At 38.4% G+C, this 16,462-nt stretch overlaps 1 protein-coding gene across 1 annotated transcript in view; it reads left to right on the top strand.

Annotated features, from left to right (window-relative positions):
• The window catches only part of LOC106095144 (uncharacterized), a 418,819-nt gene that overhangs the window by 175,129 nt on the left and 227,228 nt on the right, over positions 1 to 16,462 (top strand). The window contains exon 3 of the mRNA XM_059362452.1: positions 10,898 to 11,106. Within this exon, the coding sequence (XP_059218435.1) occupies positions 10,906 to 11,106 (201 nt within the window). The 5' untranslated portion in view covers positions 10,898 to 10,905. The remainder of the gene's footprint in view (positions 1 to 10,897; positions 11,107 to 16,462) is intronic.

Genomic DNA, 16,462 nt, shown 5'->3' with positions numbered 1-16,462 from the left:
GACAAAATGAATATACCCCCATCCTTCGGTGGTGGGTATAAAAAGATTTTGAGTTGATCGATATACTTATCAATGGGTCTATCTCTCTTCCTTTTGGGTGTTACAAACTAATTTACCAAGTTAAAATACCCTGTACCACAGTAGTGGTGTAGGGTATAACAAGTAACAAGTAAAAGCGTGCTAAGTTCGGCCGGGCCGAATCTTATATACCCTCCACCATGGATCGCATTTGTCGAGTTGTTTTCCCGGCAGCTCTTCTTAGGCTAAAAAGGATATAAGAAAAGAGTTGCTCTGCTATTAGAGCGATATCAAGATATGGTCCGGTTCGGACCACAATTAAATTATATATTGGAGACCTGTGTACAATTTCAGCCAATTCGTATAAGAATTGCGCCCATTGCGGCTCACGAAGTAAAATAGAGAGAACGATTTATATGGGATCTGTATCGGGCTATAGACCGATTCAGAACATAATAAAGACGTTTGTTGATGGTCATGAGAGAATCCGTCGTACAAAAGTTCAGGCACATCGGATAATAATTGCGATCTCTAGGGGTCAAGAAGTCAAGATCCCAGATCGGTTTATATGGCAGCTATATCAGGTTATGAACCGATTTGAACCTTATTTGAGACAGTTGTTGAAAGTAAAAATAAAATACGTCATGCAAAATTTCAGCCAAATCGGATAGGAATTGCGCCCTCTAAAAGCTCAAGAAGTCAAATCCCCAGATCTGTTTTTATGACAGCTATATCAGGTTATGGACCGATTTAAACCATACTTGGCACAGTTGTTGGATATCATGACGAAATACTTCGTGCAAAAACTCATTCAAATCGGATAAGAATTGTGCGCTCTAGAGGCTCAAGAAGTCAAGACCCAAGATCGGTTTATATGGCAGCTATATCAGGTTATGAACCGATTTAAACCATACTTGGCACAGTTTTTGGGTATCATAACAAAACAGGTCGTGCGAAATTCCATTCCAATCGGATAAGAATTGCGCACTCTAGAGGCTCAAGAAGTCAAGACCCCCGATCGGTTTAAATGGCAGCTATATCAGGTTATGAACCGATTTGAACCACACTTGGCACAGTTGTTGGATATCATAGGAAAACATGTCGTGCAAAATTTCATATCAATCGGATAAGAATTGCGCACTCTAGAGGCTCAAGAAGTCAAGACCCAAGATCGGTTTATATGGCAGCTATATCAGGTTATGGACCGATTTCAACCATACTTGGCACAGTTGTTGGATATCATGACGAAATACTTCGTGCAAAAACTCATTCAAATCGGATAAGAATTGTGCGCTCTAGAGGCTCAAGAAGTCAAGACCCAAGATCGGTTTATATGGCAGCTATATCAGGTTATGAACCGATTTAAACCATACTTGACACAGTTGTTGGATATCATAACAAAACACGTCGTGCAAAATTTCATTCTGATCGGATAAGAATTGCGCACGCTAGAGGCTCAAGAAGTCAAGACCCAAGATCGGTTTATATGGCAGCTATATCAAAACATGGACCGATATGGCCCATTTACAATACCAACCGACCTACACTAATAAGAAGTATTTGTGCAAAATTTTAAGTGGCTAGCTTTACTCCTTCGGAAGTTAGCGTGCTTTCGACAGACAGACGGACGGACGGACGGACGGACAGACGGACGGACGGACATGGCTAGATCGACATAAAATTTCACGACGATCAAGAATATATATACTTTATGGGGTCTCAGACGAATATTTCGAGTAGTTACAAACAGAGTGACGAAATTAGTATACCCCCCATCTTATGGTGGAGGGTATAAAAAGCGTTAAGTTCGGCCGGGCCGAACTTTGGATACCCACCACCTCGGGTATATATGTAAACCACCTTTCACAAAATTCGGCGAAAATTTCATACCTTATACTCATACCGATCTGAACTATATACGACACGGATGTCGAAAAGCCGAACATAAGTCACTGTTTCAAATTTCAGTGAAATCGGACTATAAATGCGCCTTTTATGGGGCCAAGACTTTAAATCGAGATATCGGTCTACATGGCAGCTATATCCAAATCTGACCGATTTGGGCCAAGTTGCGTAAACATGTCGAAGAGCCTAACACAAAGCACTGTCCCAAATTTTGGCCAAATCGGACAATAAATGCCTCTTTTATGGGCCTTAAACCTTAAATCGTGAGATCGGTCTATATGGCAGCTATATTCAAATCTTGACCGATCTGGGCAAAATTGAAGAAGGACGTCGAAGAGCCTAACCAAACTCCCTGTCTCAAATTTCAGCGACATCGGACAATAAATGCGTCTTTTATGTCCCCAAAACCTAAAACCTAGATATGGGTCTATATGGCAGCTATATCCAAATCTGGACCGATCTGTGCGATATTGCAGAAGTATGTCAAGGGGCTTAAATAAACTCACTGTCCCAAATTTCGGCGACATCGGACAATGAATGAGCATTTTATGGGCCCAAAACCGTAAATCAAGAAATCGGTCTATATGGCAGCTATATCTAAATCTGGACTGATCTCGGCCAAATTAACGGAGAATGTCGACGGGCCTTACACAATTAACTGTCCTGAATTTCATCAAAATCGGATAATAAATGTGGCTTTTGTGGGCCTAAGACCCTAAATCGGGGTATCGGTCTATATGGCAGCTATATCCAAATCTGAACCGATCTGGGCCAATTTAACGAAGAAAGTCGAAGGGCCTGAGACAACTCACTGTCCCAAATTTCAGCGAAATCGGATAATAAATGTGGCTTTTATGGGCCTAAGACCCTAAATCGGAGGATCGGTCTATATGGCAGCTATATCCAAATCTGGACCGATCTGTGCCAAATTGACGAAGCATGTCGAAATGCCTAACACAACTTACTGTCCCAAATTCCAGCAAAATCGGATAATAAGTGTGGCTTTTATGGGCGTAAGACCCTAAATCGGGGGATCGATCTGTATGTGGGCTATATCAAGATATAGTCCAATATAGCCCATCTTCGAACTTATCCTGCTTATGGACAAAAAAAGAACCTGTGCAAAATTTCAGCTCAATATCTCTATTTAAAAAGACTGTAGCGTGATTTCAGCAGACAGACGGACGGACATGTCTAGATCGTCTTAGATTTTTACGCTGATCAAGAATATATATACTTTATAGGGTCGGAAATGGATATTTCGATGTGTTGCAAACGGAATGACAAAATGAATATATCCCCATCCTTCGGTGGTGGGTATAAAAAAGAAAGAGAGATGTGAGCTAATTCTTTCCTTTTAATACGTTAACTCTCTCTGGCAAATGAAAGAGACGCTGAAGATTAGCAACACAAAGGAATATTTTCATGAAACATAGCATCATTTGCAAGAAACGAATTAATTTTTGGTTAAAAGAAACTTTCAATTTTGGCTTTAAGGACCCATCCTTTACCGCAGACGAAGTTTCTAAAGGTTTTACTATCAACGATGTTACTTACGTTCAACTCTGAGGAAAAAATTTCAAAAATTGTTTTAATAATTAACTTTTATTTAACTTCTCCAATAAAAGAGATTTGCTTCCGTAAAGATATTCCAAACGTTGCATTTTTTGTGTGTAGCTATGCATAAATCTATGATAACCTGGCCCAAGTAGACTATTTAAACGTCCACAGTCAAGGTTTTGTCATGTTTCATAGTGAACTCCTTTCTCTGTTCGTTGCGCATCTTAATTACATCACTTAGTGCAAAAGCAGAACTCGTCGAAGGGCTTCTTTCAAATATTATTTGTTGCCATTTCCAAGAAATCCTTACGTTGGGCTTCTATCTTAGAAATATCGTAGTGAAGAATTTTCAAAATTTCTTTGTATAAAGTATCGATAACAGTGACATACTATCTATACTTTTGATCGAATATTTTAAAGTAAATCAATGGAAACCAATTTCTAATGTTGCAAAATTTCTGTTTGTATAATGACAAGGTTTTGGATTCGTATAAATTCAATATTTTAATGAAGCGACATCAAATCTTGGGTAAATTGAAGCTTACAACAAATAAGATTCTCTTGCATAGCAACACTATGTAGAGAATTCATTTGTGTTACGGCATACATAATCCATATATGTATGTTCTACATAATAATGCTAATATTTGTGCGTTATTTAAGAATTTTGTGGTAAAATCGAATGAAACCATTGCTTGCATAAATACCAACTTTCAATGGGCAACAGCAATGTCCTCTGACCACGAAAGAAGGATAATGGCCATTATGCATAAATGCATAATGCAAAGGAAACTCGAACACTACGCAAAGCTGAACAAAGGGTTTAAGGGGTGGCGGAAGGCTCATTCACTTTTGCGGTACATTGAAATGATTTGTGGGTGCATTGAGTGAACGCGGTGAGTAATGCACATTGCACAAGCTGCTCATCGGAAGTGTAGGGAATATTCATAAAATTTCCGGAATCCGGTCCTTACGAGCGCATACAATGTTCATTCATTTTTCTGCCCTGACCATTAGGACAAATTTGTTGTACACCAATTGATTTATGGTTTTCTCATTTGCCATTGCGTAGACATTTCATAGAAATTGTGGCAGGTCCTTGGGAGATTGCAATGAATGTGGTGTAGTAATGAATGCGTTAGGCCGACTTTTGCTCCACATGAAGTTGTACAACATAAATACGGGAATGAATGTACCAATTACACAACAACGACGTTAATATTCAAAGCAGCGTTTTGCTTGATTTCTTTGTTGTTAATGACGTCGATTCTGGCCAATTTACCGTGAATGGTGTGGACATAACGCTCCTAATTGGGTTGTACGTAGGAATCGCTCTATTACAGATTACCTATGTACATATTTTTATTGATATGGCCCATTTGCAATCCCCAATGACTTACATCAATAAGATGTATCTGTGCAAAATTTCATGCGGCTAGCTTTATGCGTTCGACCGCTATCACGATTTCGACAGACGGACCCCTTATCCTATGATGGTGGGTATATAAATGATTTCGGCAAAGATATTTCTACGATCGTTAAAAAAGGAATATTGCCCGTTACCACACTTGCGGTACCATCGGTGAATTTACTTTAAGTTTTGGAGACCTGCGTATCGCAGAGATTGTAATGTCCAACTATGATGCTGAACACCTGGGTTCGAATCCTGGCGAAAAACTCAGATAAACATTTCACCAGTGGTTATCCGCTCCTAATGCTGACGACATTTGTGGTGTACTATGCCATGTAAATAATGTGTCTCCAAAGAGCTGTCGCACGCCGTTCGGACTCGGCTATAAGCAGGAAGTCTGTTGTCATTGAGCTTAAACTGGAAAGGAACAGCAAAAATTTATGGAATGTTCATCGGCAAGCTTGTATTTGAACGTTTTGCTTTGCAATTTCGAATTATAATGAATAAAAAAAAAATAAAAGCGTACTAAGTTCGGCCGGCCGAATCTTGGGAACCCACCACCATGGATTCTGCTAAAAATTTATATTAAATAAATTTAGTTGAAGGGCATAATTTTATTCTACGTACCAAACTTCTGTTAAACCAGCAAAATTTAAAGCTTTTAGGAACTTAACAAGGATTATCGAGAGACCGATGTACATGGAAACTATATCAGGTTATAGGCTGATTTTGGCCGTATTTGGCACATTTGTTGGAAGTCCTAAAAAATCATCACATACAACATGTATGCGAAATCGGACAAAAATTGTGGCTTTTAAGGGCTCCAGAAATCAAATCGGGCGATTGGTTTATATGGGAGCTAAATCAGGTTATGGACCGATTCAGACCGTGCTTGGCACAGATGTCAAAAGTTATAACAGACACTGCATGCAAAATTTCAACCATATCGGACAAAATTTTCGGCTTGTAAGGGCTCAAGAAGTCAAATCGGGAGATCGGTTTATATGGGAGCTATATTTAAATCTGAACCGATATAGTCCAATTACAATCCCCAACGACCTGCAAAGACCTGCATTGATATAAAGTATATGTGCAAAATTTCAAGCGGCTAGATTTACGTGTTCGACCTCTATCGTGATTTTGACAGACGGACATGGCTAGATCGACTCAGAACGTCGAGCCGATCCAGAATATATATACTTTATGGGGTCTTAGACTAATATTTCGAGGTGTTATAAAGGGAATGACCAAATGAATATGCACCCATCCTTCGGTGGTAAGTATAAAAATGAAAAAAAATTTAATTAATTTGTAGGAGTTATTATAATATTTTTTACTGTATGAAAATCATTTTTATAGGCACTACCATCGGATGGGGGTATACTAGTCTAGTCATTCCGTTTGTAACAACTCGAAATATTGATCAAAGACCCCATTAAGTATATATATTAGGGATCGTCTCGATATTCTGAGTCGATCTAGTCATGTCCGTCCGTCTGAAATTTGAAATTTTACACACAGATACTTAGTATTGGTGTAGGTCGCTGGGAATTGTAATAATTCAGATTTGGATATAGATCCCATATAAACGATCTCCCAACCTGACTATTGAGATCCGGGAAGCCGCAATTTTTATCCGATTCCGCTTAAATTTTTCACATAGTGTTCCGTTATGACTTCCAACAACTGTCCTGTCATATGAACCGATCTGGGGTCTTGATTTCCTCAGCCTCTAGAGGGTGCAATTCCTATCCTGAAATTTAGAATGAGGTGTTTTGGTCTGACTTCCAACAACTATGCTAAGTATGGTTCAAATCGGTCCATAACTTGTTATAGTTCCCATATAAACCAATATTGAATCTTGACTTCTTGAGCCGCTAGAGAGAGCAATTGTTATCCGTTTTGGCTGAAATTTTGCAAGAAGTGTTTTGTTATGACTTCCACCAACTGTGCCAAATATGGTTGAAATCGATTTATAACCTGAAAAAGGTGCCATATAAACCGATCGCTCATTTTCACTTCTTGAGTCCTTAGAAGCCGCAAATTTTCTCTGTGGACCGTACTTGACACAGGTTTGGAAGTCATAAAATAACTCTACAGCCAAATTGGACAAAAATTGCGGCTTCCAGGGGCTCAAGAAGTCAAATCGGGACATCGGTTTATTTGGGAGCTATTTATATATAAGAACCGATATGGCCCTTTTGCAATCCCCAACGACCTACATCGGTATTAAGTATCTGTGCAAAATTTCAAGCGGCTAGCTTTTCGCGTTCGACCTCTATCATGACTTCGACAGACGGACGGACGGATGGATGGACGGACGGACATGACTAGATCGATTCAGAACAACGAGACGATCAAGAATATATGTACTCTATGGGGTCTTAGACTAATATTTCGAGGTGTTACAAACGGAATGACTAGATTAGTATACCCCCATCCTATGTTGGTGGGTATAACAAGTAAAAACGTGATAACTTTGGATACCCACCACCATGGATAAAATAACCATCCTCTTTTATGAAAACTCCACTACCATATCCATTGTAATATGCAAATTGGGGCTAGTCTGGATCATATTTGATTCAGGTTCCTTAAACTCTTATACAAGTCACAGTTTCAGTGAAATCGGGCGACAAATCTGATTTTTACGGGATTAAGATCCGTCTCAAATTGAAAGATCCGTCTATATAACAGCAATTTCAAATATCAGCGAAATCGGATAATACAATAATTGAGGCTTTTATGAGCGTAAGGCCCTAAATCGGCAGATCCGTCTATATGGCAGCAATATCTAAATATTGTCCGATTTGGGCCATATTTGAGTCGGATCTCGGAAGGCTTAGAACAACTAACTGTTGCTAATTTCATCAAAATCGAATAATAGATACGTCTGCCACAAACCAAAGACCTTAAACCGGCATATCCGTCTAAATGGCAGCTATATGTAAGTCTGATCTGAGCTATATTCGCTTTGAATATCGGGGCCCCTTATAAAACTTCCAGTTTCAAGTTTCAGCGAAATCGAACAAAAAATGCTGCTTTTATATGCTTAAGACGCTTAATCGCCAGATAGGTCTATATAGCAGCTATATCCAAAAATTGTCGGATTGGCCCATCAAAAACTTAATCTTCGTATAAAAGAAATACGAGCCTGATCAAAATTTCCACTCAATATCTCATTTTTAAAGACTGTAGCGTGAATACAACTGACGGACGCACGGACTGACAGACACACAGACATCGTTAAATCGTCTTAGAATTTTACGGCGATCAGAAATATATATACTTTGTAGGGTCGAAAACTGATATTTCGATGTGTTGCAAACGGAATAACTAAATCAATATGCCTATGGTGGTGGGTATAAACACTAAGGTTTTTGGCACAAAAGAGCCAATAATTTCCAATTTTTCCGTTGATTATTTTGAAATATACAGCAATTGATGAGAACCGACCTACTTTTTAGTAAAACTGAAAATTGATTTTTTTTTTTACGAAAAATGTCCGTATAAACATACTTTCGGGCATGGGGCGAAAGAATAGTGGAAATTACTGCTGCCGTCAATCCAATCCGCACAGTACAGTAATATACAGAAGAATTCGACGTATATAATTTTGTGATGATATAAATTTTTAAAAGTGGACCCAATGGTGATCATATATATTGGAAGAGATTCTTCGTACCCTCGACAAGAGTCCTGCAACCAAAACCATGGCCACGGATCCCTTATGGTGTTTGCAACATTTGGAACACTTGAAAGTTAGAAATAAGATTTGTTCCAACTAAAATTAATGCAGTATTATACAAAGACCTTTGAACAAAAACCTATTTGAATTTGCTGACGAATGTACGGATTTTTCCACAAAACAATGTTGCCTCCATGTTCAACGGTTGAAAAAGGATTATTTTAGATGAAGAAACGTACATTTACTATAGCGGCCAGCCATGAATACCGGCTTGAATCCCATTAAAGATCTCTAGTATGTGCAAAGATTTTTATACCCTCCACCATAAGATGGGGGTATACTAATTTCGTCATTCTGATTGTAACTACTCGAAATATTCGTCTGAGACCCCATAAAGTATATATATTCTTGATCGTCGTGAAATTTTATGTCGATCTAGCCATGTCCGTCCGTCTGTCCGTCCGTCCGTCCGTCTGTCTGTCGAAAGCACGCTAACTTCCGAAGGAGTAAAGCTAGCCGCTTGAAATTTTGCACAAATACTTCTTATTAGAGTAGGTCGGTTAGTATTGTTAATGGGCCATATCGGTCCATGTTTTGATATAGCTGCCATATAAACCGATCTTGGGTCTTGATTTCTTGAGCCTTTAGAGTGCGCAATTCTTATCCGATTGGAATGAAATTTTGCACGACGTGTTTTGTTATGATATCCAAGAACTGTGCCAAGTACGTTCAAATCGGTCCATAACCTGATATAGCTGCCATATAAACCGATCTTGGGTCTTGACTTCTTGAGCCTCTAGAGTGCGCAATTCTTATCCGATTGGAATGAACTTTTGCACGACGTGTTTTGTTACGATATCCAACAACTGTGCCAAGTATGGTACAAATCGGTTTATAACCTGATATAGCTGCCATATAAACCGATCTTGGATCTTGACTTCTTGAGCCTCTAGAGTGCGCAATTCTTATCCGATTGGGATGAAATTTTGCACGACGTGTTTTGTTACGATATTCAACAACTGTGCCAAGTATGGTTTAAATCGGTCCATAACCTTATATAGCTGTCATATAAACAGTTCTGGGGACTTGACTTCTTGAGCTTCTAGAGGGCGCAATTCCTATCCGATTTGGCAGAAATTTCGCAAGACGTTTTTTATTGTTACTTTCAACAACTATGTCAAATAAAGTACAAGTCGGTTCAGAACCTGATATAGCTGCCATATAAACCGATCTGGGATCTTGACTTCTTAAGCCTCTAGAGGTCGCAATTATTATTATCCGATTTGCCTGAAATTTGGTACGACGGATTCTCTCATGACCATTAAAGTACGTGTTTATTATGGTCTGAATCGGTCTATAGCCCGATACAGCTCCCATATAAATCGATCTCTCTATTTTACTTCTTGAGCCCCCAAAGGGTGCAATTCTTATTCGAATGGGCTGAAATTTTACATAGGTCTCCAACATATAATTTAATTGTGGTGCGAACTGGACCATATCTTGATATCGCTCTAATAGCAGAGCAAATCTTTTCTTTTATCCTTTTTTTCCCTAAGAAGAGATGCCGGGAAAAGAACTCGACAAATGCGATCCATGGTGGAGGGTATATAAGATTCGGCCCGGCCGAACTTAGCACGCTTTTACTTGTTTTCAAAATACAAGTCTTACATGACTCTTAAAATCATCCAAAATGCAATAATGACGAAATAGTACAAAATTGAAATGGCAACCCTAAAAAATTTGGAGGGGTCTATACCACAGATAGTCCAAAATGGCCGTATATACAAGGACAAAACAATATCGTACTAAATATTTGATTTAAGATAAAGAAACGTAAGAAACGTATGGAGTATCCCCCACTAATCTTTAGAATTGCCCAACATAATTACATACACCTATTTAACACATTTTAAAATTTCTCGTACAAGCTTTCTGCTTTATTATGCTTTAATTAATCTTCTGGTTAATTGTTTATATTAACAATGAGGATTATGCAACGCTTACGCATCAATCCAATTAATAAATCAATGTTATGTTGGATATTATTTTCAAGTGGGACGTCAAATTATTGATTTATTTGCGCAAGAATCCGCAATACACCATGGTGCAATGGAGCTAACTTTATTAACAATGTATGAAAATAAACATGCCTTTGTACCTCGTTATTAATAAACTTAAATACGTTTTATTTGAATTAGCTTTGAAACTTTAACATTTATGTATTTATAGTTGCAATGCTAATTTGCCCATGAACATTATATTAAATATTTTAAAATATGTTAACTAATTTCAATAAATTTTTAATTTCCCTTTAGGCCTGACCATGTGCTATCAACGACTGTCTGGTAACCCAAATCACAATAACGTGGATCAGAAACCAACACATCTGCCACCTGGCCATTATCCACACAGTCACAGATGGAATGAGCCATATTTCGATGTGACAATGCCAAAGAACATTACGTCTCTTGTGGGGAAGTCGGCTTATTTAGGATGCAGAGTGAAGCATTTAGGCAATAAAACGGTAAGTGAATGAACTTTGAAATGCAGTTTTAAATGGCTGAATTGCGAAGCGTATCATATCATTCAAATTTGTCTACAAAAAGCACCAAATCGGAATACAATTCTTTGTCATGAAGGAACCCACGTACTTACGCATGTTGCCCATTTTCAATTTCTTCTTGAATACTTTCAAAGCTTATACTGAATTCCAATTCGTGATCTCTCATAATGGTCATGGGGAGTAAAGTTTAAAGATATTTTGGATAGAAATGGCTATATCTCAAAAGTTGTAGTTTACTGTATTTATTCCTATAAGGAAATATGTTTCACTGCCAATTAAAACTGAAGTCACTACAGTAATAGGAAGCAAAAAATTGTATTGGCTCACATCTTGGAGCCTTTGCTTAGGCTACTTTCAGGAATGGAAAATAAACAAGTAAAAGCGTGCTAAGTTCGGCCGGGCCGAATCTTATATACCCTCCACCATGGATCGCATTTGTCGAGTTCTTTTCCCGGCATCTCTTCTTAGGCAAAAAAGGATATAAGAAAAGAGTTGCTCTGCTATTAAAACGATATCAAGATATGGTCCGGTTCGGACCACAATTAAATTATATGTTGGAGACCTGTGTAAAATTTCCGCCAATTCGTATAAGAATTGCGCCCATTGGGGCTCACGAAGTAAAATAGAGAGAACGATTTACATGGGATCTGTATCGGGCTATAGACCTATAGAGGCTTAAGAAATCAAGATCCCAGATCGGTTTATATGGCAGCTATATCAGGTTATGTACCGATTAGAACCATAATAAGCACAGTTGTTGGAAGTCATAACAAAACACGCCCAGCAAAAAATTGTTCCTGCCTTGGAAGCAATATGAAAAAATTCTAGCATACATATGTACATTTTGAATGCTTAATACGTATGCATGAAACTATAACATAATGTAAAGCACTATTCTTTAAAAATTGTACAAAAAAATATGGTTTTAACATACTTTTGTGCAGCAATCTATTACTAAGGGTATGCATGAAACATGGCTTCAAAGTATGGTAAAGACGAATTTGTTTTGCATCCATATTACTTCCGATCAGCGGTTGTGTATGCTAATAGTGTTTTGAGCTCAATGAACGAAGTTCAAGTAAAACATTTCGTGCTTCACGAAAGCTAGAGATTGACACGGTCTTTATGCGCGTGCTTCAAAGAGAGTTGAATATCTTCAGCTGAATTTGCCAAATCGCATAAAAAGCTAATTGTATTTTTATACCCTCCACCATAGGATGGGATATACTAATTTCGTCATTCTGTTTGTAACTACTCGAAATATTCGTCTGAGACCCCATTCGAGTATTGGTATTGTAAATGGGCCATATCGGTTCATGTTTCGATAGAGCTGCCATATAAATCGATCTTGGGTCTTGACTTCTTGAGCCTCTAGAGGGCACAATTCTTATCCGATTGGAATGAAATTTTGCACGACGTGTTTTGTTAATATATCCAACATCTGTGCCAAGTATGGTTCGGTTCATAACCTGATATAGCTACCATATAAACCGATCTGGGATCTTGACTTCTTGAGCCTCTAGAGGTCGCAATTATTATCCGATTTGCCTGATTGCCGATTTTGTACGACGGATCCTCTCATGACCATCAACATACGTATTTATTATGGTCTGAATCGGTCTATAGCCTGATACAGCTCCCATATAAATCGATCTCTCTACTTTACTTCTTCTTGAGCCCCCAAAGGGCGCAATTCTTATTCGAATTGGCTGACATTTTAAACAGGTCTTCAACATATAATTAAATTGTGGTTCAAACCGGACCATATCTTGATATCACTCTAATAGCAGAGCAAATCTTTTCTTATATCCTGTTTTTCTTAAGTAGAGATGCCGGGAAAAGAACTCAACAAATGCGATCCATGGTGGAGGGTATATAAGATTCGGCCCGGCCGAACTTAGCACGCTTTTACTTGAGTTTAATTACACACTGCAAATAAAAATAATATAATTAAAAAAAAAATAATTAATTTTTTTTGGGCATTAATCCCAAAAAACGGCGTTTTCATTGAAACTATTCATTTAATAAAAAAGGAAGATTAAATTTGTGGTGCTTATGTTGCATTTTTATACCAACCACCGGGTATATTCATTTTGTCATTCCGTTTGCAACACATCGAAATATCCATTTCCGACCCTATAAAGTATATATTGGGTTGCCCAAAAAGTAATTGCGGATTTTTCATATAGTCGGCGTTGACAAATTTTTTCACAGCTTGTGACTCTGTAATTGCATTCTTTCTTCTGTCAGTTATCAGCTGTTACTTTTAGCTTGCTTTAGAAAAAAAGTGTAAAAAAGTGTATTTGATTAAAGTTCATTCTAAGTTTTATTAAAAATGCATTTACTTTCTTTTAAAAAATCCGCAATTACTTTTTGGGCAACCAATAATTTCGTCATTCTGTTTATAACACCTCGAAATATGTACCTAAGACCTCATAAATCTAAGACGATCTAGACATGTCCGTCCGTCTGTCCGTCTGTCTGTTGAAATCATGCTACAGTCTTCAAAAATAGAGATATTGTGCTGAAACTTTGCACAGATTCTTTTTTTGTGTATAAGCAGGTTAAGTTCGAAGATGGGCTAAATCGGACTATATCTTGATATAGCCCCCATATAGACCGATCCGCCGATTTAGGGTTTTAGTCCTATAAAAGCCACATTTATTATCCGATTTTGCTGAAATTTGGGTCAGTGAGTTGTGTTAGGCCCTCCGACATCCTTCGTCAATTTGGCCTACATCGGTCCAGATTTAGATATAGCTGCCATATAGACCGATCCTCCGATTTAGGGTCTTAGGCCCATAAAATACACATTTATTATCCGATTATGCTGAAATTTGGGACGGTGAGTTGTGTTAGGCCCTTCGACATTCTTCGTCAATTTGACCCAAATCGGTCCAGCTTTGGATATGGCTGCCATATAGACCGATCTTCCGATTTAGGGTCTTAGGCCCATAAAATACACATTTATTATCCGATTTTGATGAAATTTGGGACAGTGAGTTGCGTTAGGCCCTTCGACATTCTCCGTCAATTTGGCCTAGATCGGTCCAGATTTAGATATAGCTGCCATATAGACCGATCCTCCGATTTAGGGTCTTAGGCCCATAAAATACACATTTATTATCCGATTATGCTGAAATTTGGGACGGTGAGTTGTGTTGGGCCCTTCGACATTCTTCGTCAATTTGACCCAGATCGGTCCAGCTTTGGATATGGCTGCCATATAGACCGATCTTCCGATTTAGGGTCTTAGGCCCAAAAGTGCCACATTTAGTATCCGATTTTGATGAAATTTGAGACAGTGAGTTGTGTAAAGCCCTGCGACTTCCTTCGTAAATTTGGTTCAGATCGGTCGAGATTCGGAATGAATGGTGGTTTACATATATACCCGAGGTGGTGGGTATCCAAAGTTCGGCCCCGCCGAACTTAACGCCTTTTTACTTGTTGATGTTAAACAAGAAACGCATTTTGGATCTTTTAACAATCGCATTAAGCATCGCCCACAAAAATCATGCATGCCGGAAACAACTGTGTATGCTCATGTCGCTATAGTTCTAACTTGCACTATTGCATCAGGAGGTGCAATATTTTCTACTGGGCGTCGCAAATTATCGGATAAGAATTGCGCCCTCTAGTGGCTCAAGAAGCCCCTTTACAATCCCAACCGGCCGATCAAGCGGCTAGCTTTACTCCTTCGAAAGTTAGGGTGCCTTCGACAGACAGACGAACGAACGGACGAACAGACGTACGGACATGGCTAGATCGACTTAAAATGTCATGACGATCAAGAATATATATATATATATATTTACTCAAATAACAAAGTTGTGTAGAAGTAGTCAAAATGTCAGACTTCAATCAATTTTGCTCGTTATAATCACTTTTTGCCTTCCCTATTACATAGTAAAAATATGCTTAATTCGGCTGGGCAGAATCGTGAAAAGCCACCACCATGGATTCTGTTAAAAATTTCTACAAACCACATTTTTACCCCATCATGCAAAATTTTATATTATAAACCGACTTGGACCATACTTGGCACTGTTGTTGGAAGTCGTAACAAAACACAATGCGCAAAATTTCAGCAAAATCGGATAACAATTGCGGTTTCCAAGGGCTCAAGATGTAAAATCTAAATATGGACCGATATGGCCCATTTACAATCCCTACCGACCTAAATAATAGAAATTTCAAGCGCCTAACTTTACCCCTTTAAGATTTATCTAAAACTGAACATGTTTTGATAAAATTATGTTGAATCAATTAATATAACGTCTTGTGTAAAATTTTATAAAGATCGGACCAAAACTGTGGTTACTAAAGTCGGATGAAAGATATATATGGGAACGATATCTATTTCTGAACCGATTTTCAAATTCGATAGCGTTCGTCCGTGGACCAAAAAAGTGACTTTTGCAAAATTTTACTATTTTCGGACAACATATGCGACCTGTACCTTGATTACAAGAATATCGAAAGAGCAGGAGCAAGTAAAAGCGTGCTAAGTTCGGCTGGAAACCCACCACCATGGATTCTGTTGAAATATGGGAGCTATATCTGGTTATAGACCGATTTGGACCGTACTTGACACCATTGTTTAGAGTCATAACAGAACACTATATGCAAAATTTCATCCAAATCGGATAAAAATCGCAGCTTGTAAGGGCTCAGGAAGTCTAATCGGGAGATCAGTTTATATGGGAGCTATATAATGTACTTTACCGATTTGAACCGTTCTTGACACAGTTGTTAAGAGTGATAACGGAACACTATTTGCAAAAATTTCAACCAAATTGGATAAAAATTGCGGTTTGTAAGGGCTTAAGAAGTAAAATCGGGAGACCGGTTTATATAGAAGCTATATCTAAATCTGAACCGACATTGCCCATTTGCAATCTCCAACGACTTACATCGATACTTAGCATCCTCTATCGTGATTTCGACAGACGGACATGGCTAGATCGACTCAGAACGTCGAGAGGATCAAGAATATATACACTTGGGGTCTTACACGGGTATTGTGAAGTGTTACAAACGGAATGACTAGATTAGTATACCCCCATCTTATGGTGGTGGGTATAATCAGTAAAAGCGTGCTTAGTTCGGCCGGGCCGATTCCTATATACCCTTCACCATGGATCACATTTGTCGAGTTCTTTTCCAGGTATCTCTTCTAAGGCAAACAAAGGATAAAAGAAAAAAATTAGGAAGATCGGTTTATATGGGAGATGTATCAGGCTATAGACCGCTTTAGACTATATTTGACACATATGACACGTTGAAGGTCATGGGAGAAGCCGTTGCAAAATAAGTC

Source organism: Stomoxys calcitrans, chromosome 1 (assembly GCF_963082655.1).
Source record: "Stomoxys calcitrans chromosome 1, idStoCalc2.1, whole genome shotgun sequence".
In the NCBI taxonomy this organism is placed as follows: Eukaryota; Metazoa; Arthropoda; class Insecta; order Diptera; family Muscidae; genus Stomoxys; species Stomoxys calcitrans.
This window is presented reverse-complemented; position numbering and strand designations above follow the sequence as displayed.